Raw genomic sequence first — 23770 nt, forward strand, 5'->3', positions numbered from 1 at the left:
ATATTGCACATATCCCTAGCATGATGGCACCCATGTTCTCCCAACCCTAGCACAGTTGTGGTTATTCTTGGAATAGGGTGGGCATCCATGTTGTGATGGTGCCCTCACACATAATGCTTACCCTTGTATAATGGAAAGGATTAATAACATACAGTGGGCATTCATTGCCTCCAGCAGCAAGCCATCCCTGCCGGAGGACGTGACATAATGGTGGCAATTCTAGAACAGCCAACTGCTGCATAATGCTGCTACTAGTATAAAGATCATAATAACTCGCCTTCTGTGGACATGAATGACTATTCTAAACCAGCACTTGTCATAACGATTGTTCTACCTTAACTGGGGAAACGCTTGGGATATTGTGAGTTTCCATTCAAAAAATGGTACTAGATGAGCATGCAAGGCAGCATCTATCCCTGTATTGCACTAGTACATGCAATCACTTGATGAAAATGACAATTTGATGTTTGGGCAACAAACATGTGTTTCCAAAAATTCGTTTATTTGATGACACAAAAATGTCTCCTCGTGAAAACTCATAAATATGTAGAAGTGTGCTTATTGTTGCAACATGAATGGCATATATTTGAAAGCAAAAGGTGGTTATTTTCAAACAATAACGGCATTTTCGGCGGCAATGCTCCCTTCGAAGATTTGACTTCACTTCTACGAGTGTCGCTCGGGCTTTAGATTCACCCTTTCGAGTGTCTAGGGGTCGACGACTCCCTTACCTTCTTCGACGTCTTCTTAGCGACCGACGACCACAAAGTCCCCTGGTCCTTCGGCAATGTTGTCTTCCTCTCCACTGGAGAGGCCCAAGTCTCGGAGCGATGGAGATGGACCCTGCCCCTGCATGGTGTGGTTCGCCCTTCTCTGCTTCTCTCTTACTCTGAGTGTCTTGGCTGTGAATGCCGAGCACGCGTTGCAGTCCTCACTGTTGTGGTCGAGCAGCAGGCAGAGGTTGCAGACTGGATGCTGGTCCTTCTTGGCGTATTTGTGGTGGCAATTGGTGCAAAACTTGAAAGGTGTTTTGTCCATTCCAGCGCTCGGGAGCCCCCTGCGAGCGCATTTTCCGTTGAACGCCGGGATCTCGGTCTAAACCTTCTCCCTTGTCGTCCCGGTTACCTGACCTGAAGTCTGGTGAAGCTGAAACTTTGATTTTTGTCTATTTTCTTCTCTTTTCATGGATTCCTCTTCCAAAACTCTGGAACTCTTCGGTAACGATCCAGACCCAACGGCGGAAAAAATAATCTGAAGATGGCGACCAAAGGTGGGAGCTTCCGCAGGAAGCGCGTCAACGTCACAAAGGACACCAAATGGTGGGATGTCGACGCCCACCTGGGCCACGCAAAAAAAAAAAAAAAGAAAGAGAAAGAGAAAGAACTACGATTCCGGCCCCAACCACTAGATGGCGGAATAATGCACAGCATAGTGAATCCAGAAAGATTCACGCTGCAAAACTTGTAGCTGGCACTCGCAAGCTCGACCCTAAAAAGGGCCCATGAAATAAGGAGGAACCCGAGTAAGGCCCATAAATGTTACGGTGGAGGTGCCAGAAACACAAAAAAGAGGAGCAAGACAGAGTAAGTTAGCCAGAATGCGAAGAGACCGGACACAAAGAGAAGAAGCGGACCCTGACAGAGAAAGAGAAGTCGGGCACAAAATAGGCATAAAGGTGCAAAACTGACTGATTAATGTTGCACAGAAAGCAAGTGGAGAAAGGAAAAGAAAAGGTCATGTCTGACAACAGACAGAATTTAGGGGCGAGGTCCAAGCTCAGCACACAAAGTGGAAGGCCCTGGAGTGCAACAATTACATCATTAAGTAGTAGTACTAATATGTTAAACGTATTATTTTAATGTAGTGCCAGTACACAAATAGGTCTACGTGAATAAGAAACACTGGCTTTTTTAGTTTTGATATTAACAGTGATCTCTTAGCTGCACATGAATTGGTCGAGGGTAAGCATGGCAAGGGTTACAACATGAGACGGCTCACACCAGTCAAAAGTGAGTAAGGGAAAGTGCAGTGGAGTTGGCCAGGAAAACAGAAGAGGGCACACAAGTAGTGAATGAGGAATTCTTGTTCTGCTCTTGATTTGCTTTTCTCGCCCTTGCAAATATGGGACATTCCAATGAGGAGAAATCGAGAGAACTGCTCTTGGTGTACAGTCCGCTCAATGGTGCTCCCGTGAGCTGTTACATCTTTAAGGAACTTTTTGTTTCCTGCTTTGTGCTGTGTTTAGACCTTTTGAGTAATCTGTATTCACGAAGTAATCATCTTTGGATGTGCTTGACCCATTGTTAAAGATTTCTGTTTGGAATATTCAGATGGTGACATTAAAATGATTAATGGTCTAATTCTGGTAAGAGTGCTTTTTAGTATGCATAAGAGATGAAGGTGATGCACCTTTATACTCTAACTCCTTTTTAGTTTGACACACAGGGGAGGGCCAGGAGCCCGGCACACAAACGGAAGGGCCAGGATCAAGGCAAACAAAGAAGAGCCTGCACACAAAGCAGATGTGAGGGACCTGGTTACGAAATAAAGGAGTTGAGGAGCCTTGCACCCAAACAGGAGATAACGTGGATACACAAAGAAGAGGCCGAATGTAGCACTGAAAAGGAAAAGAACAAAGGAGCAGGAGCTATACAAGCAAAGAGAAGTTGGGTCAGAAAGGAGCAAAAGTTGGAATTAGAAACAGATGAGACTGAGAAAGAATTTGGAAGTGGCACATTTGGGAAAATGAAGAAGGGCCAGACTCAAACCTATAGAAGTAAAGGGGAGAGGAGGTGGTAGTGCCAGGCATAGAAGGAGGACAGAATGAGTACAGAATAATAAAACCAATAAAATATAGAATGAGGTGGTGGTGAACCTAATCATAGAAAGGGAAGAATTCTAGAGAAGCTCAGCACAGAAGGTGACGGTGCCAAAGATAGGAGGTGCCAGTTGGTGACAAAGCCCAGCATAGAACGAGGAGGTGAGTAGGACTGGCACAGAAGTGAAAAGGAGAAGTCAAGATGCGGAAGAGGGGGGAAAAAAAAGCACAAAGATGGGCAGAGAAATACAATAAAAAAATAAAGAATTAGTTGATTTAAGGACACCAGAGAAACATACTGATTCACATCTTTTTCGGAACTTGTAATTTAACACGTTAATTTCAAGCATAAATCAATACATGAGTAATGGGGGTGGCAAATGTTGCTTTCACCAAGGGGATCCCGGCCAGCCCTGCAAGACGAAGGTGAACAGAAGCAGATTTCACCCTTTCACCCAGAACAGCTGTTACTATTCAATTAGCAACATAATCTGAAATTCTAGTTTGGGGACAATTACAGTCTATTCCTATAAAAGCCAAGCAATCCACTCATCTATGCCTAGGTATGAAAAGATATATAGCAAGATAATTCCGCTATACAAATATTGGGGAGTCGCATGTACATATCAGCTATTGATTGGAACAAACCAAAGAAAAAATGCAACTGAACCAGAATACAAACTACCAAATTGCTCAAGGACAGGTAACTCAAGCTATTATTCCGCCTTAAAAATAAAGTACATAACATGTCAGAGTAAAAACATAGCTAGAAGACCAGGAGAAAATCTGCAGAGATCGAAATTCATCATTTGTAATAAGCAGCTGTTTTAGCATGGCAAATCCTTTCATAGAAGTTCTTTTCCCTGCTTGCTTAAGGGACAGCCGGCACTAGGATTGCTCTGTCTGGCTCCCCCACCCCCCAAGGTTGGGCCCAGTAATCCCAGCATGTCCCATGGCGCCCTGGAAGGAGACATGACAAAGTCCACATGACCAAGTATCCCCAATCAAACTACAGCACTATATATACATCTTTATACCAACGTTTCCCAAGATAGCATCTACCGGACATCAAGATCTTTACAATGAAGCTTCCCCTGTCTCCATCACCTCAATCTACACAATTTTGTTTAAGAAGGCTTCCCCTTACCATCTGCAGGCTCCTGAACAGACACTTTTATAATCAGGTTTTTGAAATCTGTCTTCAATTAACACTTTGTCAGTAGGTCTCATAAATCTCCCCACTCAAACTAATATATGTCTGTATAACCAAGCCTACCTTGACTCCAATACACATCTATATAATCAAGTTTGCCTCGACTCCAACATAAGCAACTATATAACTAATGCATGAAATTCATCTTCACTACAACCTACACATTTTTATAGCTAGGTCTTCACAAATCTGTTTCCAACCAATGTATCAGTTACACATACCTATCAATCTAAAGTCTGTCTCTACTCTAAAACACACATCTTTATAATCAAGGTTTCCAAATGAGAAACCTCAACACTTTTCGAACCAATCTTACAAGTATGTCTTCATCCCAACGTATAGAACAAAACTTCAAGCCTGATTTCACATTGATGGTCTAGCAAATATATTTAATCTAAGCTTTAAACATCATGGGTATCTCACCGTGAAATGTTTCCCAACATATAGCCCAGCATATTTTAACAAGAGGCAACAAGAAACCTAATCTTGCAAACATGGATTTGTTCGCTGCTGCTGCAGAGGTCAAACAGGAACCTAGGTTCACAGCTGCTGCACAGCTCAAACAGGAGGCAAGATATTAAGCCCTAGGCTCAGCAGTGTGTGTTAGAAGAACTCCACAAACCTATTGTAGGTAACATTACCTTGAATTGATCGAGTGAGAGCTTTAATCCATAGACTGTATGACTGCATTTGGACTATTATGAATGGATAAACTACTAATTTTATAAGTATCTATGACAGGCTGCAGGTGAAACTCCAATGAACAACCTCTGTTTGAACATCTTCAGGAAAGAGTTTATATATATGACATTCTGAGAGGAAACATGTGACCTAACAAGATTCACACGGTTACACCCAAATTACATCAGAAACGGATGTGCCATGTAATGAGTTAACAAGGTCTATCTTGATCAGAAAACAAAAGTGTCGGTCCTATATAGAGTAACCAATCAATGCACAGCACCATCTTCCATACTGTGCACTGACTGACTCATAACCATGTTGGTCTTACAGCAGAATCTTAAGTCTTCAACACGGACCAAAGAATACCTGCCTTTGTCCCATAGCACAATCCTATGTCACTATCTCTCACTTACCAATACCTGCCTAGGTCTCTTAGCAGAATATTGTGTCCTACCCTCACCTATACTTGCCCATGTTCTCACAACAGAATCAGATGCGCACCTTGGTTCTTAAAGTATAATCCACCAAAAAAAGTTAACAAGCCAGACCCACTACCGAAGCATCAAGCAGTCTCTTTTACGGTACTTGCCCAAGATAGGCATATGCCAACAGTGCCCACAGAAAAGGAAATTGTTAATTTCCCTTCATCACCAAAACTTCAACAGTGCCATTATGCTTCGTACTCCGCCAAATATTTGACTTTTGCCCAGTACAACAACCAGTTTGGCTAGGCTTTAAAAAGTGACACTTCACCTCCTATGGCCTCGGTGGTAGAATGCTTGGCTGATATTGTCAGTAAGCAGCACCATTGTGCTTCTTTCAAGCGTGAAAACTGTATTCCTTCTAGATGAGTGCGTCCTACTCTCCTCCGGATTCTCATGTTTCAAGGAAAAGGGAGGGGAATGTAGAGAGCAGCAATTGTTAACTTGACAGGTTTCTCTGCCACACACACAAAAATACACAGAAAATTAATTGTTCAGGCTATAGAAAACTCTGCTGTGCGACACCGGAGACTACCACATTTTCAGACCTCAATTATCTTGTGCTGCACAAATGAGGGCATAAATCAACAATTTACTCTTTCTGTGGTATCCCACATGAGATAAGGTTGCCAACCACATACTAAATTTAAGGTTTATGTTGCCTTCAGCTAGGACAAAGTGAGGGTACTATTTTCTTTTGGCAAACGTGGGACATGTCCTGCTCGACTCCTTAAGTCTTCAGGAAGAGCATCCTGCCACCTCCAGCTAGCAGCTGGAAAAAACACATAAAAAGAGGCCAACTATGGAAAAAGGCAAATACAACTTATGATAGTGGGAAAAGTGATCCCTCATTGGGACTGGTATATCCCCTGCAAAGTATGTAGGCATATTCCCCGCCCAAAGTTCTTAAACACGTATATATATATGAAATCCTTTTTTATTTCTTTTGGCCGTGGCATCACGCTAATCTAAACATGTGTGCAGAGGAATAAATCTGTCCAAGACTAGCAGAGATCCTGGACCTTTCCTGTGACCTGGAGGGGCACGCCCAGTGTGCCCTCAATGTTGACACTGGATTACGGTCTCTCTCGTGAGTTTACCGCATAGAGCGTTGGCGGTAGTACACTGTGGAATCCAGGCACCTGTGAGGGAAAGCCTGCTTTAGCCCTGATGGTTAGATACTTTAAAAGCAAAGGGCACTGACTGATTGGAAGTTGGCTGGTAGGATCTTGCCTCAAGCTTGCTGAACATCTTTTGAGCCTGGACTTTCGTGGATCCCACTGCCGCTCCCGTAATTTCGAGTGGAGTGCTGCCACGTTTCTTTCTGGCTAGAAATAAGCCCAATGGATTCGGTAGACCCTAAGCGGATGATGACCTTGCCTGCAGGATCGCGTGGTCCACAAATGCTGAAGAAATGCCTTGAAGCCGTCCCTACTACTCCCCGAGACCGAAGGAGATCTAACCCACAAAACAACCGGGTTCACAATCAAGCATCTGACTTTTAGCAGGACAGTAACCCTCCACTTTATAGTATGTTACTTGCGATCAATTAGTAATAGATAATTATGTATGCCAATATTGTTTAAACTGTTAACTATTTCTTTATTTTGCATTTTCAGTCAGGACTGTGTCAAAGTTCCCAAACATGTGGAGACTGAACTATATGCTGGATGGAGAGGATGGGGTCCACCTTCATTACTATATTATATTACATTATTGCTTTACTGCATTTTGTGTACTTTCTATTCAACTACAATTTCTCACTGTAAGTAAATTTATTTTGAGACTCATATGTTATGCATTCACAAAGCTGGTTGACCATGCACATCTTTGCTGCACCTGTGCTCTCAGTGATGTTCACTGCCTACCTGAGGCGATAAGGAGGCTTACAAAGCTAATTATTCCTCACAAACCAAGTACCAAGTCCTGTGTTCTGGTGAAGACCTGCACTTTCGACTTTGATAACGTTAACCATGACCGGGTCCTTGAAATTGTCCATGTATTGCTTTTCAGCATGGGCAGACTGGACAGATCTTCAAGTTTAAAAAACAGACTTGGACAGAAAATCATCCAACTACACGGAGCTTAACATTGTGGTGTTGCACCGCATTCTGTATGACTGCATGGTAAGCAGTGATGTCATATGGGGGATGGAGCCTTGAAGGGTAAGACTCTGGGTTGGGTTAATCAATGGATTCAGATTTTCTTACTAATAGGTCCCCCAGGTTTTGCCAGTTCCCTTAGTATCTACTACCAGAACCCTTATTCTATGGTGTTGCACGTTTTTTTTTGCCATTACTGTTTAATCAGTATTTAATGCACAAAGGTTCAGCACTATATAGCATATATGCATCATATCAAAATTCACAACAATTAGCACACAAATAAATCATCCAAAATGTATAACTCTTGAAGTGGTTCTTCTTTATTTTTCTTTAAAATATTTTCTTAATTTTCCAGAAATCAAGGGATCATAGCCATAGCCAAAGCGTTTCGTCTTATAACGAGACTTCTTCAGGGCTTCACAGTAAGACAGAGCGTAATTTCATATGCTGTTTTTACAATTCTGGTTTTGAGAATTCCAACGTTCCAAAACTTCTATGCAGTATACAGTTTCCGCAGTAGCATGGTAACCTGTAGCATGTGAGCTCCTTATGTTTCAGATTTTTTTTTCAATCTGAAACATAAGGAGCTCACATGCTACAGGTTACCATGCAACGTTGGAATTCTCAAAACCAGAATTGTAAAAACAGCATATGAAATTACGCTCTGTCTTACTGTGAAGCTCTGAAGAAGTCTTCTTATGAGACGAAACGCGTTGGCTATGGCTATGATCCCTTGATTTCTGGAAAATAAAGAAAATATTTTAAAGTAAAATAAAGAATAACCTCTTCAAGAATTATACATTTTGGATGAATTATTTGTGTGCTAATTGTTGTGAATTTTGATATGATACATATATGCTATATAGTGCTGAACCTTTGTGCATTAAATGTTATTGTAGGACTTGTTCCTAAATAAGGAGTATAGAGGGGAGTACTCCTTGGTTCTTTGCGCTATTCTGTAACCCCAGACACTGCTCATCTGCTGGGTGCGGATTCTAACAGCCTCTACCCTCATTTCTGTGTTACTGTTTAATCAGTACATGATTCCCCTGGCTTGCCTTACTGAACCAATGGGACTAACATTCGTTTCTTTATGAGGTTGACATTTTAATCATCACCAGACTAGAGTGTGATTTTAGCCAGCCTATGTGATACCTACTGAACTGTTTGTCTGAAGCACATGTGGGTTGAAAGCAAACGTTTTGAAATTAAAGCGGTTAAAACCAAAAAAATCGTTGTTCCACAAAAACTTTCTGCTTGCTCCTTTACTTTGCAATATTTTGGGCTAACTGTTTAGGACCCACCCCCACACTGGTCCCAGTCGTAAAAAGCCTCAGTGTTAAGATGGACTACTCCTTGCCTCTTAATGATTGTGTTAAGATGGACTCCTCCTTGCCTCTTAATGATCATGTCTCATTTGTAGTCAAATCCTGCTTCTTCCAGCTTCACTGGTTAATGTCCTTTACCTATACACACCTGCTCAAAAGGTTCTCACCTCAAAACCCTTTTGCTTCATCCTGGCTCGATTATTGTAATCCCATTTATCTTGGCCTGCCTCACATCCTCATTAACAACCTGCAATTTGTTAAAAATTATGCCGCAAGACTAAGTTGCGATCTCCAAAGTAGATCCCGTATCTCCCCTGCCTTAGCCCGTTTGCACAGGCTTCCAGCTATAGAGAGATTTCTATGGTACAAAAGACCATCTATACCCCTTTGAGGTATCCTCTTTGATCTCAGTTCATACATTATCATTGTTCATGGGTATGGAGATAGACCCATCATTGTAGCTTGGTGGTTCTCAAGTGCCACTGAAAAACAGTTGGCGGCCAATCTGAATCTCCAGTTTTGTTCCTCCTGTCCCAACACCTGGATTCTGGATGGCCTAGCCTCATCTCCCTTTGCACCGGTGAGGTACTCAGATATGTGGTCTCAGGTCTGTCTCGAGACTCCATCTTCTGATGCGCCCACCAGCACTTGCTCTGATAGTCTTCTTACACCTAAGGGCTTGCATGCCGAGCAGGTTGATACCCTGTGTTTCGGAGATGAGCACAGGTTGCAGACCAGGCACTGGTGGGACCTCAAAAATTGAAAGGGCATCTTCTTCTGAATGCCCAACAATCATTCTCAATACGACCTGAAAAAGAAAAAGTCACAAGCCCTACATAGTCGCTGATCCAGTTAAGAATATTTCTGTCTCTGTGGGTCATACCCTTGACATCTGTCACCGAAGGTCCTGGAAAAGACCTAATTGATCCCAGAGCTGGCACTGGTATGATGATTGACCGAACCTTAAGGTATAAAAAGAAAAATACAATCCGAGGTGCAATCTTTGTCCTGGTGGATTGAGAACTGAAAGGGGTCATAAGGTATCTTGTGACTTAGACCTTCTCTGAAGACAAACAAATTGCAAACATACACACCCAACTCTGGACGGCAAGATTATGAAAAGCATATGCATCTACAGCAACACATGCTACAAACATTTACCAAGCAGAATGAGAAGATAGGGACCGTGAGGTGGATCCACTGTAGCCTTATGGTTGTTGCAAGTGCCAAAGTTTAGGAGGGTCTGCACTGGTAGCCTCTCCTTTCATTATTTGGCATCCTACCCTTCCTTTAGGACTCACATTAAACTTTGCTTTTAGACATGCTCTGAGATCCTCATTTGCACTTCTGTAGTTCCCACTTCTCCTAGTTCTTAATACCATGAGGGCTCTTGGTATCTGCATGCTTTTGAAATTAGATAAATAACTAGCATAAGTGATAATGAGTTGTTAGATTTATCTCACGGTGACTTTATTGAATGCGCCCTGTAGCCAACCACCAGCTGGTGAAACACACAGTATTAGATTTATAATAGACTCAATGTGGCAAAACATCTTCTCTTTATGGTTTAGCAAGGAAAATGAAAAAGTGTCAAGAGGTGTGAAGGGTTTGAGGGGCAGCCTTTAATAAAGCTGATGTACATTATCACTTTGCAACTAGCAGAATGCTCAGTGTTGGAAGAACTTAGGAGATGGGGAAGGGCAACTGTTTTGAAATGTTAATTCTTTCTCTTCAAGCGCCAGTCATTTATGAGATGTTACCATGTCTTTCTCATTATTAAGGGATTATTAAGCCAACGATATGTACCATGAGCCTCTGTCATCCACTACTACCCCTTCATTCCCTGAGAATGGCAAACATTTGCTGACTGCTCACAGATTTCAAATCCTTATTAATTGGCTTTTAATCAACTTACTTAATCCAGGTACTTCCAGCAGAACTGCATGAAGTCTTTTGAAACTCATATAACAGAAAAATAAGTAGGCATTCTATGCAAAGATGCAAAGCATTTGATGCAAAGAAACATCTGCCCATAAAGAGAAAAGATGATCAATTGAGGATTTAAGGCCACTATTGCATTCAAACCCGTCCATTGCATCTCCCATCGCAAAACATGAGTGAATACTATTCTAACATCCTCAAACACCTAAGTTGTCCGTGCCATTTCTCTGCTACCATAAAAATGGCTATTTGTTACAGAACGATCCTTGGGAATATCTTACTGTAGCTTGCTACTGTGCATATTTTTCCTCACATTTAAACGCCCACAACTTTAAAATATATATTAGACTCGAACTATAGCAGTGAGTGGGTGGTGGCACTGATAATGCATTAAACTGAAGCAATCACAGCCTTCAGACAAAGATCACTGAAAAGGAGTTCTATCCTTTGTTAAGACTGTCAAAGCTTTGTTCCCACAGGTAAAAATTACTAAGAGTCCAGAAACTACTCTATGTATATTAATGGGAAACACACAAACCACCCTCTATTGAAATTCATCATTCAGGAAGCAACTCTGTATTCATGTGCATGTGATATTTGTACAGAGAAAACCTAGAAGAAAGGCAAAAGAGTGCTGTACGTAGCCAAAGATACAGTCAACATATTAAAGGAGGGGTTGCAAGCATTTCAAAGCGAGACTGTACTGTTTCTATTATCACTTGTAATGCTTTTTGAAGAGGTCTATTGTCAGCTATTCCCTAACTTGGGGCAGTCTTGGCAGACACAGGGATGTCGTTCCATATCTTCGGGACAGAGATTGACAAGGCTTGTTAACTTGAGCTTTTTTTTTGCATTTCTTTGTTTAGAGCGATATGGATCCTAGTTGCGGGTGTGCTGAAAGTCACTGGAGATGGAGAGACAGCAGGGTTGTCAGTAATTAAAAAAAGGTTTCTGGGGAAATCTGCTTCACTACGTTTAGTAGAGAGAGCTGGTACAAGGCCGTCTTGGTTTTCCTATTAAGATGGGTTCTTGGACACTGACCTTACCCTCAAATGAGTGACATGGCACTGGGTGAAAGCTTGGGTTTGAATCTGCCCAGGTTCATGCCATTACAACACATTTGGACCAGTAGTTGCTTACTGTTTTTGGTGAACAGCACGAATTCTAATTTGGCAGGTTTAATCTTAAAGTAGGTTCTGGACATCTTCATCTGGATGAGGTGGAAGTTCTAAGAGCTTTTGTTAATCTAATAGCAAAGCTCAAAAAACCTCTTAAATTTACCAACAAGTTCGGACTAAGCAGCCAGAGTGTAAATGTCATCAGCACTTACATTTTTCGCCTAATCTTATACATGAAATGCATACAGTCACATAACAAACACATTTTTGTCTATCACACCCATATTACCCTGTAACAGCTATAGTTATCCATGGCCTTCATATTATAGACCATTCATAAAACCACTATAACGGTCTGCAACTATCTATTCCAGTTGCCTCATCATAATATTTTTGCCTTTATACTCTGAAATCCCCTCCCCTTCTTTTATTTTTTATTTATGACTGCAAGTGCCCCTTTTCCCAGGAAGAACCAGTCAAAAATATCATGGCTCCCACCCCCTTCTCCACTAATAAGAGCAGGAAAACCTAAAAAGGGTTCACTCCACCATTATACAGTCAGCTGGTGACTGAGTTACCCCTGTACCAAATATTGCTTACTTATTTCTTACTATGGGGATCCCATTTGCAGCACTTCTGATACACCGTATTCTCTTTCTGGTCTGGTGTACCAAAACGTCCTGTACACCCATGGCGATACCCAAACCATTCTAGCCTGCATCATGGTAGAGAACCTTGCTTACCTTCTGGACCCCCAGATGCGTTTGTTGAATGAAAGACCGCTCTCTGTGCCCTTTGCTTCTATCGCAAACACAAGGGGATGATTGACGGAGCGCTGAAACTTTTCAGACACTCACCCCCAGTCTCTATTAGATCTGAGTTGAATCCATCATCATTCTTTAGCTCACTTCACCACACCAGTTCAGACCCAGACATATGCAAATTAGTCTTGACCCAGTTCCTCATTGGAATAGTCCAGCCCGAACTGCCAATCCAGGTCTACTTTGGACCGGAAACTAGCATCCTGGGACTAGTTTCGGGGTAACACTTTGCTTCAACAGTCATGGACTGGCAACTGCACTTTGGAAAGGAGCCAGTCCTAACCCCAGGATCATGAACCACTAATCCAAAGTAATTTCTGTTTACAAGGGTCGTAGCACAACCTTTGGAAGTCCCTGAGAGCTTCATCCTCTTACATCCAGTCTCCTCCTACAACAGTCCCAGAATGAGACCATGGCACTAGTGTGTAAAGTACTAGTTCTATAAATGTGGAATGGTTAGGGCTAAAAAGAACAGACTGTCAACATTCTTCCTTATTTTAAAGTTCTACTATTTGAACGTTTTATGAAAAGCCATATATTGTCGATTATACCCCATACTGGACATTTACATATACTGTGATCACAAACATATTGTGGGAAAACCTACACACCGTTTCCCTTGAGATGGGCCTTCATTGCTCAACCAAACTACCAAGAAGCATTAAAAGGGCTATGGAAGCCAAACTTTCCCTCGAAGACAAAGTACCCAGCATCGTGATCAGTATGCAGCGCGTGCGGGCTCTACTTTAAAAATTACTTGCGAGGCACTGGGAAGAGGTATATCGCTAAAAGTAAGCTGTCAATACAGATAGGTTTGTATTTATTGTGAACAAATATGAGAATCATGTAATCCCCAGGAGTATGCACAATAAATGAGTTACACTGATTTGCCAGTCTCATTTTCTGCATCAGCTGAACCAGGAAACCCTGGTTACTACATAAAGGCTACTTCTACTGCTAAAAAGTTAAAACTTCAGAAGAGATGGCATTTGCAAGCGACAAGCATGTATGCGCCACTTCCGTCCTGTAGTAGCTCTGCTCTTTCCCCCTGAACTCACCTGCCACCATCAGCTTGGCCGTACGGCTCACGATAGTTCCCAGGCTCTCCACTGTGGCCACACACTGGTAGTTGCCCTCATCTGGCTTGTTGTTCTTGAAATGTACAACGTTGCTGATAAGCAAGGAGCCATCTGGAAGCAGCTGCCGCCGATCGTCCGAGCCGAAGCTGAGGAAAGTCCCATCCTTCTTCCACTCAATCTTCGGAGGCGTCTCGGAGTGCGCCGAGCAGTTCAGTGTCACCGAAGAGCCGCGAACAGCGACGGTGTCCTCGGGCTCCACGAGGAACCGCAGAGGAGTGAATGTCCGTGTGATCGGCCCTGCAGAGAGGAAGAAGCAGACATCAGCAAGAGTCCACAGACATTCCATGCGAGGCTGAGGGTCACCCAGCCCCACAAACACGTTGCAACTCCTCGCCACCCAAAACATGATGGGAGTTGTTCTCCATTAAGCACCAACCTCCTCTCACCTGCTTCCCGTCTCTTATTCCCCCCCCCTTCCCTGGTGCTTCTACCCCACACCCCCGCCTTTGTAAAACATTATATTACTTTGAGATAGGTCTGTGCTGTACAGCCACTTCTATCCATACTATGAATTTGTGTAACCAATCAAGTGCATACACCTCGGCCTCCTTTCAATTTCTAAAGGAAAAGTGAACAATTAAGGATCACCATTCAAATGCAGGGGAAAAAAAAAAAAAGAACTGGCAAAACCAATACACCTAGATTTAATGTACTAATGCCTGCAGCAAAAGCAATAAAAGAGTGACAAGAACCAAACGGAGGACTGAACTGAAGGCTCCCTAGCGACTGATACAGTCTTGTTTTTGTCAAATAATGGTTGAATAGCAAAATAACCTTCAATATAGCCCTTTAGTGTCTATGACACAAAGATAGGAAGGTCTAAAACAAGGGGTTCACTGGCCACCCGACCTACTATTGGTAAAGAAACAAAACTAGGATGACACTTAAGCCAGTGGTGTGTTAAATTCAGTCCTCCTTTGGATTTTATTAAATCAAAAAGTACCCGGTACCGAAGCACTTACGAGAAGCCACTGGGATGGAATAGGGCAGAAGAGACCAGGAGCGCATAATGAAAGGAGGGGAGGGCGGGAGTTACGAAAGGTTGAGGGGCCGCGGAGTATGCTAGAGAAAGGGGATGGGAGGGACATGAGAGAATGACAGGTGTGGGAGCCAATAGATCTCGCCTATGCAGTAGCTATTAACTTTGCCAATGTGTTTTAGCTATATTCTACACCAGCATGGCCAGATGTTTGCGATATAGAGGGGGAATGGAGGCGAGGGGCTCCACACAGCGGTGGCGGGGCAAGACAGAGGGGGAGGTGGGGGCGGGGTGCGACACCGCGAGGGTGAGGCGAGCATTAGGGGGGCGCACAGAAGCACAGTGGGGCGCACAGAGGGGTGCACAGAAGGGCGCACAGAGGAGCTTAAAGCCGAGTACAGTGTCAGAGTGACGTATAGTGGATGAGCATAGAGTGGCATAGTGGAGTGTCGCAGATTAGAGGTGAGTGTATGTCGTAGAGTGAAGCAAAGAAAAGTGGAGGGTCGAGGCGTGGAGAAAAGTGGAGGGTCGCGGCGTGGAGAAGATTGGAGCGCCCCAGAGTGGAGAAGAGTGGAGAAGAGTGGAGCGACGCAGAGTGGAGAAGAGTGGAGTGGAGAAGAGTGGAGTGGAGAAGAGTGGAGTGGAGAAGAGTGGAGTGGAGAAGAGTGGAGTGGAGAAGAGTGGAGTGGAGAAGAGTGGAGCGCCGTAGGGTGGATTAGAGTGGAGCGCCATAGAGTGGATTAGAGTGGAGCGCCGTAGAGTGGATTAGAGTGGAGTGGATTAGAGTGGAGCGCCATAGAGTGGATTAGAGTGGACCTCCATAGAGTGGAGTTGCATACACTGGCAGAGAGTAGGAGTATCGGAACAGGGCACAGCGGAGCGGTGTAGAGGGGAGCGAGCGGCATAGAGGGGAGTGGTGCAGTGTGCAGTGGATTGGTGTAGAATGCAGTGGTACAAAGAGTGCAGTCGTACAAAGGGTGCAGTCGTACAAAGGGTGCAGAGCAGAGTTTGCTTTTCTAACGCTGTTATATTCTGGAATATCAGCACAGGTAATTTACAAACATTTACATTTTGCTGTGTGCTAGAAAAAAAAATACCTTTCAAAGCAAGAATGTCACATAAATCATCTCCCTCAGAAGACAGACGGACAGTTGACCTCTGTCTTTGAATACACAGCAAATGAGACAAGATGAGAACAAGATTTAAAGGCCTGTTTACAAAAAGTGAATACTGTGGAAGAATACAGTAAGCAGGGTATGCTCCACAGGAGAGACAAACTCAAGCTGGACAGCCTAAAACAAATAAAGCCAGCAAATAGAAAGCAAGCAAATGTGAGATACAAACCACAAAGGCAATGCTAAGCAATGGGTGGAATACATTCCCAAGGAAGCTTTCCGAATGCTCCCCTCCCCCCCAAAAGAGGTCCTTGGCAAACCAGAAAAATGAGCTGTCTGGTAGGCTTCAACCTAAACGTGGAGGGCTGAAGGGAACAGAGAGGCGCAAGAGAGAGAACAAGAAATCCATGGGAGCGATCCAGCAGGAGCAAACAGAGGGTCATATTTGTAAAGTAGTCCCTCATGCATGTTAATGTAAGCACTCAAGCGCAAGAAGAATGATGCAACCAAACAGCCAATAACATTACTCGAGAGAGAAATACAAAGAGATATTATTGACAAACATTCAAGCCAATAGCTGAAAGAAGCTGGTCGAAGTAAGCCAGTAGTTTAAAGGGGTGAATCAAAAGCCCACTCTTTGTATATTGTGAACAATAGGACTTTTAGACAGATTAACTATCAAAAACAACATCTAACAAGCATGATTTCTCCTGACTGCGTGTAACTCTCAAAGTGTGGGCAAAAGGGGAACAAGAATGAATTAGTGGGTAATGCTCATGATGCCAATTAAAGGGCTGTGGAGGTAGTGGTCAAGATGTTGAACTTGTACAGTGATATGGAGAAAGGGATAGAAACATTGGGCTGGTGAGAGGGGTGAACCGGCGGCCTGGTTTAGAGTTTGGCAGACCGGTACTCCATCACAAAGATTAATAGATATCCCGGACGCCTTATTACATATGCTTTAGAATACAATGCACTTGTAATAAGGGGGACAGGATATTGGTCACGTTTGTGATGCAGTACCCGTCCGTCAAACTAGAAATCAGGCGTCTAGTAAGTCCTGATCACCTAAAAGGGGTATGGTACAGGTCTCTTCATTTGAGTTTGTGCAGGGTGCCATTCCTGCAGGACGACAGTGCAGAAATAAACAAAAAAGCACACCCGGCTAGTTTTACAAATTCTTCAGCAGTGGTCTTAGTTCTGAGTAGTTCCAGACGTGCAGTAGATTTGCAGTTCCAGGCTGCAGCTAATGCAGTGCTTAAACATTCAGGTACTCTCTATACGTGGTAACAGAAATAAAACACTCAAGTGGGTTTTTCCTTTTTATCAAATGCTTTCAAACTGTGTGCCTCAACTATATTGACACCTCGTACCTTCTGTGGTTGTGGTCCCTGAGCCTGTGAGGGCACCCTGTGCAATCAACCGACTGTATATTTTGGAGATATTAAGTGCACAACTAACTACCTTCTCACACCCAGGATTGGAATGTTACTTAATAGTCTGCTAATGTCACCTGTATGCCACCCGGCGCTACGAGTCAATGGGGCCATAGCTATTTAAAAGTACTTTATTTCTATTGTTCATGAACATTGGGCATGATCAAATCTGTTGTGTACGACAGGAAGCCTGGACCTGCCCAAATCTAAGACCAAGGGACAGTGTGTTCGTTCAATGAAGTTTGAAGTTGTGCATAGCTGAAAGGGAATAAAGAACAATGGAATAATTACAATGCAATTCTTACACTGGCAATATTTCTAACTAGAGTACAGCCATCTAGGCTACTGGCTGACCATTAGCACTTGTATAGCTCACTGTGCCTTTAAATATGGCCTCTAGGTGCTGTTCATTGCTCCTGTACTCTAGTCTTCCTAAATTGATCTTAGTGTTACTTCAAAAGGTTTCGTACAGCGATCACTCCCATACCTACCCCCCCCCCCCCCAGATTCCAAGACCCTATAGGATAAATGTCTTCCAAAAAAAATGGAACAGTCGCCAATCTAATTAACACCATGTGCTCTAGATAGGTTGCACTTTTATCTGAATTCTCTCCGCTTGTAGCTGTTAAAAGTCCATGACTGTTCCTCTAGAGTAAAACTTAAGATGCTGTGCTTATCTCTAAATCGCCATGGAAAAATTACAATTTGAACACGGTCTTTAACAAAGATGGTTGTCGGGTTTATCAAAAAGTAGGCCGCTATGAAATTCTTATGACTAAAGTTCAAGAGATAAACAAACCCATAGACGTTTGGGATGCCACCATAATTTAAAGCAAACCTTGTGGACTCCGCCCCAACTCAATTCTTGCTCTAAACTTCAGTAGTCTTTAAGACGGCAAGTCATCTAAATGTCTATACAATGCTCTTTGGATATGGTTACGGCATATATGAGGCTTGTTGCAGCTAAACCTTGGTGATGCAGGCATTTGACTAGTTCTCATCAAGTGATCTCTACTCTGCTTCTCGCATTGCCCACTCCCTCACCTGGCCCTTACTATCAAGTGCCTAGATCAGGCCAGTACCTCCTTTCACACAACTGTTTTAAATTGGGGGTCTGTGCACTCCTTTTTGCTCAAAGTCATCCCATGCCTCCTCACAATTCCGGCGGACTTGGATCTGCATGCTTTGTCACAAAGTTTTCAGCCTTGGATACAGAACATCTTACTCACAGTACTCGTTAAGTCTCTGTTTGAGTACAGTGTTCGGTCTGTAGTCCTGGTGGCTTTCTGTTCTCACAATCATATTGTGTTCTCTGGTAATGAGTGCATCAGGCTTAAAGTGTTGGTACAACTGGAGAAAGGGTAAAAAAAATCTGACCATATTAGGTCATATTCTTTCCAATGACTACACGTCTGCACCTGCAAGCCTTTATTAAAACCATTTTCCTTAAGAAAGGGCCAGAATTTCTCCTCCTCCCCCAAGGGTAACGAACATCATCTATGTGCAGAGAATTAAGCTCTGTAATTCTGCAGATGAGACAACGTTGGCATTGTAATAGGCGCTGCAGCAGCATCACTTGCTATCATTCTCAATTGTACACAGAGCTCTACTTTTCAACTTTAATTACACTTTGAACATTCTGCTAATTAAAATTCAGTTTCTAGCAGAGAGCACAGAGCACTCAACTTTCAGCGCTTATGCAGTGAAGTGGAGAGGAGGACAATGAGCCAATGTAATTCCACCAATTGTAACATTAACATCATCATCGTCAGTGGCATGGGCTCAGCCGAGCGATGGGCAATTAATTGTAGGGGAGCAGTGTGGGACAGCCAAGACAGCACCACCTAATGAAAAAACATAGCCTGGCATTAGTCTTGGCATTGCAGGCAATTGTACACTGCGGGTGGGACCCGATGGCTGACATACAAGACAGCCTTCTTGTCTTAAGTGTCTACTCATAGTAACTCACACAAAGGCTAACACTTCGTGCCTGAAAAAACAAGCTGTCAAGAACAGCAGGACATGCCCTGGCTGCTGCTTGCAGGCGTCTCACAGGTCAACGCGATGCGAGTGAGCATCTTTGGCTTGAGCACTACGGGTATGTGCCACACACAACCCTGCACTACTGATTTTATCAATGTGCATGAACATCTTTGGGAACAGACATTTGCCTCCCACCACTCTACAATAGCGAGTTTATCCACATGAGCGAGCATCTTTAAGGTGACTACAACTAGCGTGTGCCTCACATAACCATGCACTGCTGCGTTTATCCATGTGAATAAGCATCTTTGGGATGACCACCACAGCCATATGTCACTAAACCCTGAAATCCTGTTTCTATGCATTTGAGTGAGATTTTTTGGGATGACCACTATTAATTAGCATGTGCCTTGCCCCACCCCACATCACCATATTTATCCATGTGAGTGATTTTTGTTTCAGGAAACGACTATGGACATCTGCCTCATGCCACCCAACCTTGTGAGGGAGCATCTATGAGATGGCCGTTAAAGGGCTGTGCCTCCCACCACCCTACAATGCACGGTTTATCATGCTTCCCTGTTATATGCTTAACACCACACCAAGTAATAGGTAATTAATGAATGAATGACCATGGTCGGCCCTGGCCACCAGAAGGGACAAATGCTGCTCTACTTAAAATACTTAAAACAATTAACGGTAACTGCAGTTGGTGCTTGCCTGTGAGCAGCTCTGCATCAACCAGTTATCAGAAGTGCCAACCTATCGCAACCCTTAAGAGTGAAGCAGAAGAAATGCTCAGATGCAGGGATCGAGAGCACAGAGGGATGCAAGAATACAGGACTGTTAAGTAAAGTACTCAGACGCACATGAGTGAAATACTCCAAAGGGATACAGAGCCACCAGCAGTGAAATACTCAGCAGGGATACTGAGATATAGGGAGAGAACTACTCCAAAGCAGGAAGGAAGAACTGAGGTGAAATACTCAAAATCGTGTATACTTGTGTGAGATTAAATATTGAAAAGTAGGGGGTGAAACACACAGATGCCACAGTACTGTGCTGAGAGGCAGCATACTCCGAAATAGGGATACAGAGCAGTGAGATTAAATACTCACCAGCAGGAAAAGGGCTGTGACATTAAAGATTAGGAAGACGACATGACAGCGGAAAAGGTCATTATAAATGGATTTTGTGTGAGAAGGAATGCTCAGAAGCAGGGTGAAAGATGTAAATTAAAATATTCAGGAATAGGTATACACAACTTTGAGGTTATAGACTCAGGACCAGCAGCACAGTAATGAAATTAATACTCGAACCGAGGGTGCATATTTGACAGATTACATACTATGAAGCAGGAACAAAGAAACTGTAAGATTAAATACATAGATACAGGGGCACTAAATAAGTGGAAGATGGGGCTGCCGACCTGTGAGATTACATTTGCAGAAGCAGGGCTGCAGCCCTGTGAGATTAAATGCGCAGAAGTAGGGCTACAGACCTGTGTGATTTATCATGGAGAAGCAAGGCTGCTGCAGCCCTGTGAGATTAAATACGGATAAAAACGGGCTTCACACGTGTGAGATTTAATACACAGAAGCAAGACTGCAGACAAGTGACATTAAATAAACAAAAGCAGAGATGCAGACCTGTAACATTAAATATGCAGAAGCGGGGCTGCAGACCTGTAACATTAAATAAACAGAAGCGGGACTGCAGACCTGTGAGATTAAATACACAGTAGCACAGATGTAGACCTGTGAGATTAAATATACAGATAAATGCACTCTAAAGGGGGTGGTTGGGGGGGGGGGGCAACCTCCAACCCCAGCCTCCCTAAACTGTCACTACCCACACAGAAGAGAGGTAGGAATGGAGGATGTGGTTTAATAATCTAGTGCATGTGGCATGTGCTCAATGCTAGAAAGCTGCCCTCACTCACAAATTGTGACATGCTTCATCGGGCTTGCTAATACCCCCCCCCACTTCTGCAGACCAACCCCCCCCACTTCTGCAGACCAACGCCTGAGGTGGAACAAGGGGGAGCGGAAGACAATACAAACATAAAAATATTTGCGGGTTCAACAAAACAGTAAATGTGCAGTTAGTGATACTTAAATCTAGCTCGAGTATATCGCGGTTCTGCTTTATTCCTGGACCACCCGGCCAGGGTTAAAAAAGAATAGGATGGTGGTGAAAGAAGATTATTAGTACCTGTTCACCCCTCCTTACTGCATGTGCGTCAACATGTTTCAGCCGGTTTACCTTAGCCCTCAAAAGGAGGTCTGCACGGCTTTCATCAGGACATCTAGATCCAGGGCTCGAGTCGGGGTACCACGCGGGTGGACGGCGTCCCCCCACTTATTTTACCGGGTTTTAGCGGGTGGACGCCGTCCACCCTGCCCAAAAGATGGAGCCGGTACCCAAGCCTGCGCGCGCGCTCAGCACTCACCAAACCTAACCTTCTATTGTCGAGAGAGGGCGAACAGAGCTCTTTAAGTTGTTTCACGTTGATGGAGCCGTTCAGTATGACAGACGGGCGCTCGTGGCCGTATATTAGAAAAGGTCAGTGTGTGTTTATGCATTTCAGACGGAGACCGGCAAATTTACTGTGGGCAATAAATACGCACCGAACAAGCGCATCTTTAATTTCCCCGCTCCTTTGAGTGTCAATACGGTGACTAATTCCAACGTAAACATTCTCCTTTTCCCTTTGAACCTGCCCCCATGCCTTCTAACCTTTGTTAATTAGTGGGGACTCCATCTCGTGACGTCACTTCCGGCTGTGAGGTCACTTCCGGTGACACCACCTAACTTGGAGCGTCCCCCCACTTCTTTTTTTAGGACTTGTGCCCTGTCTAGATCCCCTTAACAACCCTCCTGCCCTACTTTAATTTTGTAGGTTAAAAATGGGTATTTCTCTTTTCCATTTAGGGGATATTTAACACACACTCCTGTTGTATTGCTTTTCTTGGCTAACTACACGGTGCGAAGAGAGCGATGCTAGGCAGCGGTCTCACCTTGAAGAATGTGTGACTACAGGGAGTCGCTCCTACTCCCACGCCATTGCGAGCTCACTTACTGATGAAATTTGATACAACAGGAGTGTGTGTTATATATCCCCTAAATGGAAAAGGAAAATACCCATTATTAACCTACAAAATGTAGGTAAGACAGGAGGGGTCTTAAGGGGATATAGAGGGCCTGATGAAAGCCGTGCAGACCTTCTATTGAGGGCTGAGGTAGACCATCTGAAACATTGACGCACATGCAGTAAGGAGGGGTGAACAGGGACTAATAATCTTCTTTCACCACCATCCTATTCTTTTTTAACCCTGGCCGGGTGGTCCAGGAATAAAGCAGAACCGGGATATACTCAAGCTAGTTTTAACAATCACTAACTGCACATTTACTGTTTTGTTGATCCTGCAAATATTATACGTTTGTATTGTCTTCCCCCTTTCCCTTGCTCCACCTCAGGCGTTGGTCTGCACGGGGGTGTTAGTTAGCAAGCCAGATGATGAAGCTTGTCACAATTTGTGAGTGTGGGCAGTCTTTGCTTTATTTTGTAATTTTTATTATAAATATACTAGACTAGAGAGGGTCCGTGTTCATTGCATTTGGATTTTTGAGGCCACTTCTTCCCAAACTTGCGTTGGTGAGGATCGATGCTGTGAGGACGGCGACTTGGGAGACTTCTACTAAGAGACCTGTCCTGACCCATTTATTACATTTAGCTAGAATAGGTAACTATGAGAATAATGATTTTATATTGATTGCCTTTCCATTTGAACTAATTTTAGATAAAGTACCATCATTTTAAATACAGTGTTGGTGGTTATTTCTTGTCAATTATTGAGTACTCTATTGTGATTATTGTTGTTTAAATCATGACTCAAGACAGTGTCAATTAGGTCTCATCGACCTTGTTGTAGATGCAGGGTGTTTAGGAGGTTTCCTCTCTCATGGTTGGTACTGATAGAGTAATCTGAGTGTATGTTAGTGAAATGGGCCCAAGCGTATGGTGAGTGTATGTGCGTGTATCTGTGAAATTACTCTATCCATGGAAGTAGGGAGAATTTATATGCCCTGATCTGCACCAATTTCCTGGTAGCAGAATTTGATGGTTTTGATTATTGTCTTGATCTGATTAGATTGCTTGTACATTGGCTTTTTGATTTATTGATTATTGATTGATGTTGGTATATGTACTAATACTATATGTCGGAGTCGTAGTGTTGAGTTTTATGTAGTGCTTCTGGAATTTGGGAGCTGGTGACAGTTCTGTAGTAGGGCAGAGGGAAGTATATACTGTTCTCGGGAAAGACGGGATTGTTGGAATTACCTGTACGTATGCAGGAAAAACGTGTGACAATTGAAGTTGCGCGTCACATTGTCTGGGTTCGGAATTAGTGACATCGTCGTGTGTTACTATTAGGGATATATTTCTAGTATAAAAGGAGTGTGTAGGATAGCGAAGGTTATCTGTGAAACTCTGGTCTTAAGTCCCAGGGATCCGTAAGGTTTGCCGTTAAAGCTTATCACGGGAGGAGTAATAGGTATTCTCTGAGCTTGTCTGAAGGACTGGGCAGAGGTAAATGCTGCTTG

At 43.4% G+C, this 23770-nt stretch overlaps 1 protein-coding gene across 10 annotated transcripts in view; it reads right to left on the reverse strand.

Moving 5' to 3' along the window:
- NEO1 (neogenin 1) overlaps nt 1–23770 on the reverse strand; it is a 552683-nt gene that overhangs the window by 260442 nt on the left and 268471 nt on the right. For all 10 annotated transcript variants that reach the window (XM_085643916.1, XM_085643915.1, XM_085643913.1 and 7 more), the window contains exon 2: nt 13569–13886. In XM_085643916.1, coding sequence (XP_085500042.1) covers nt 13569–13886 — 318 coding nt within the window. The remainder of the gene's footprint in view (nt 1–13568; nt 13887–23770) is intronic.

This window comes from Triturus cristatus, chromosome 3_1 (assembly GCF_964204655.1).
Source record: "Triturus cristatus chromosome 3_1, aTriCri1.1, whole genome shotgun sequence".
Lineage (NCBI taxonomy): Eukaryota > Metazoa > Chordata > Amphibia > Caudata > Salamandridae > Triturus > Triturus cristatus.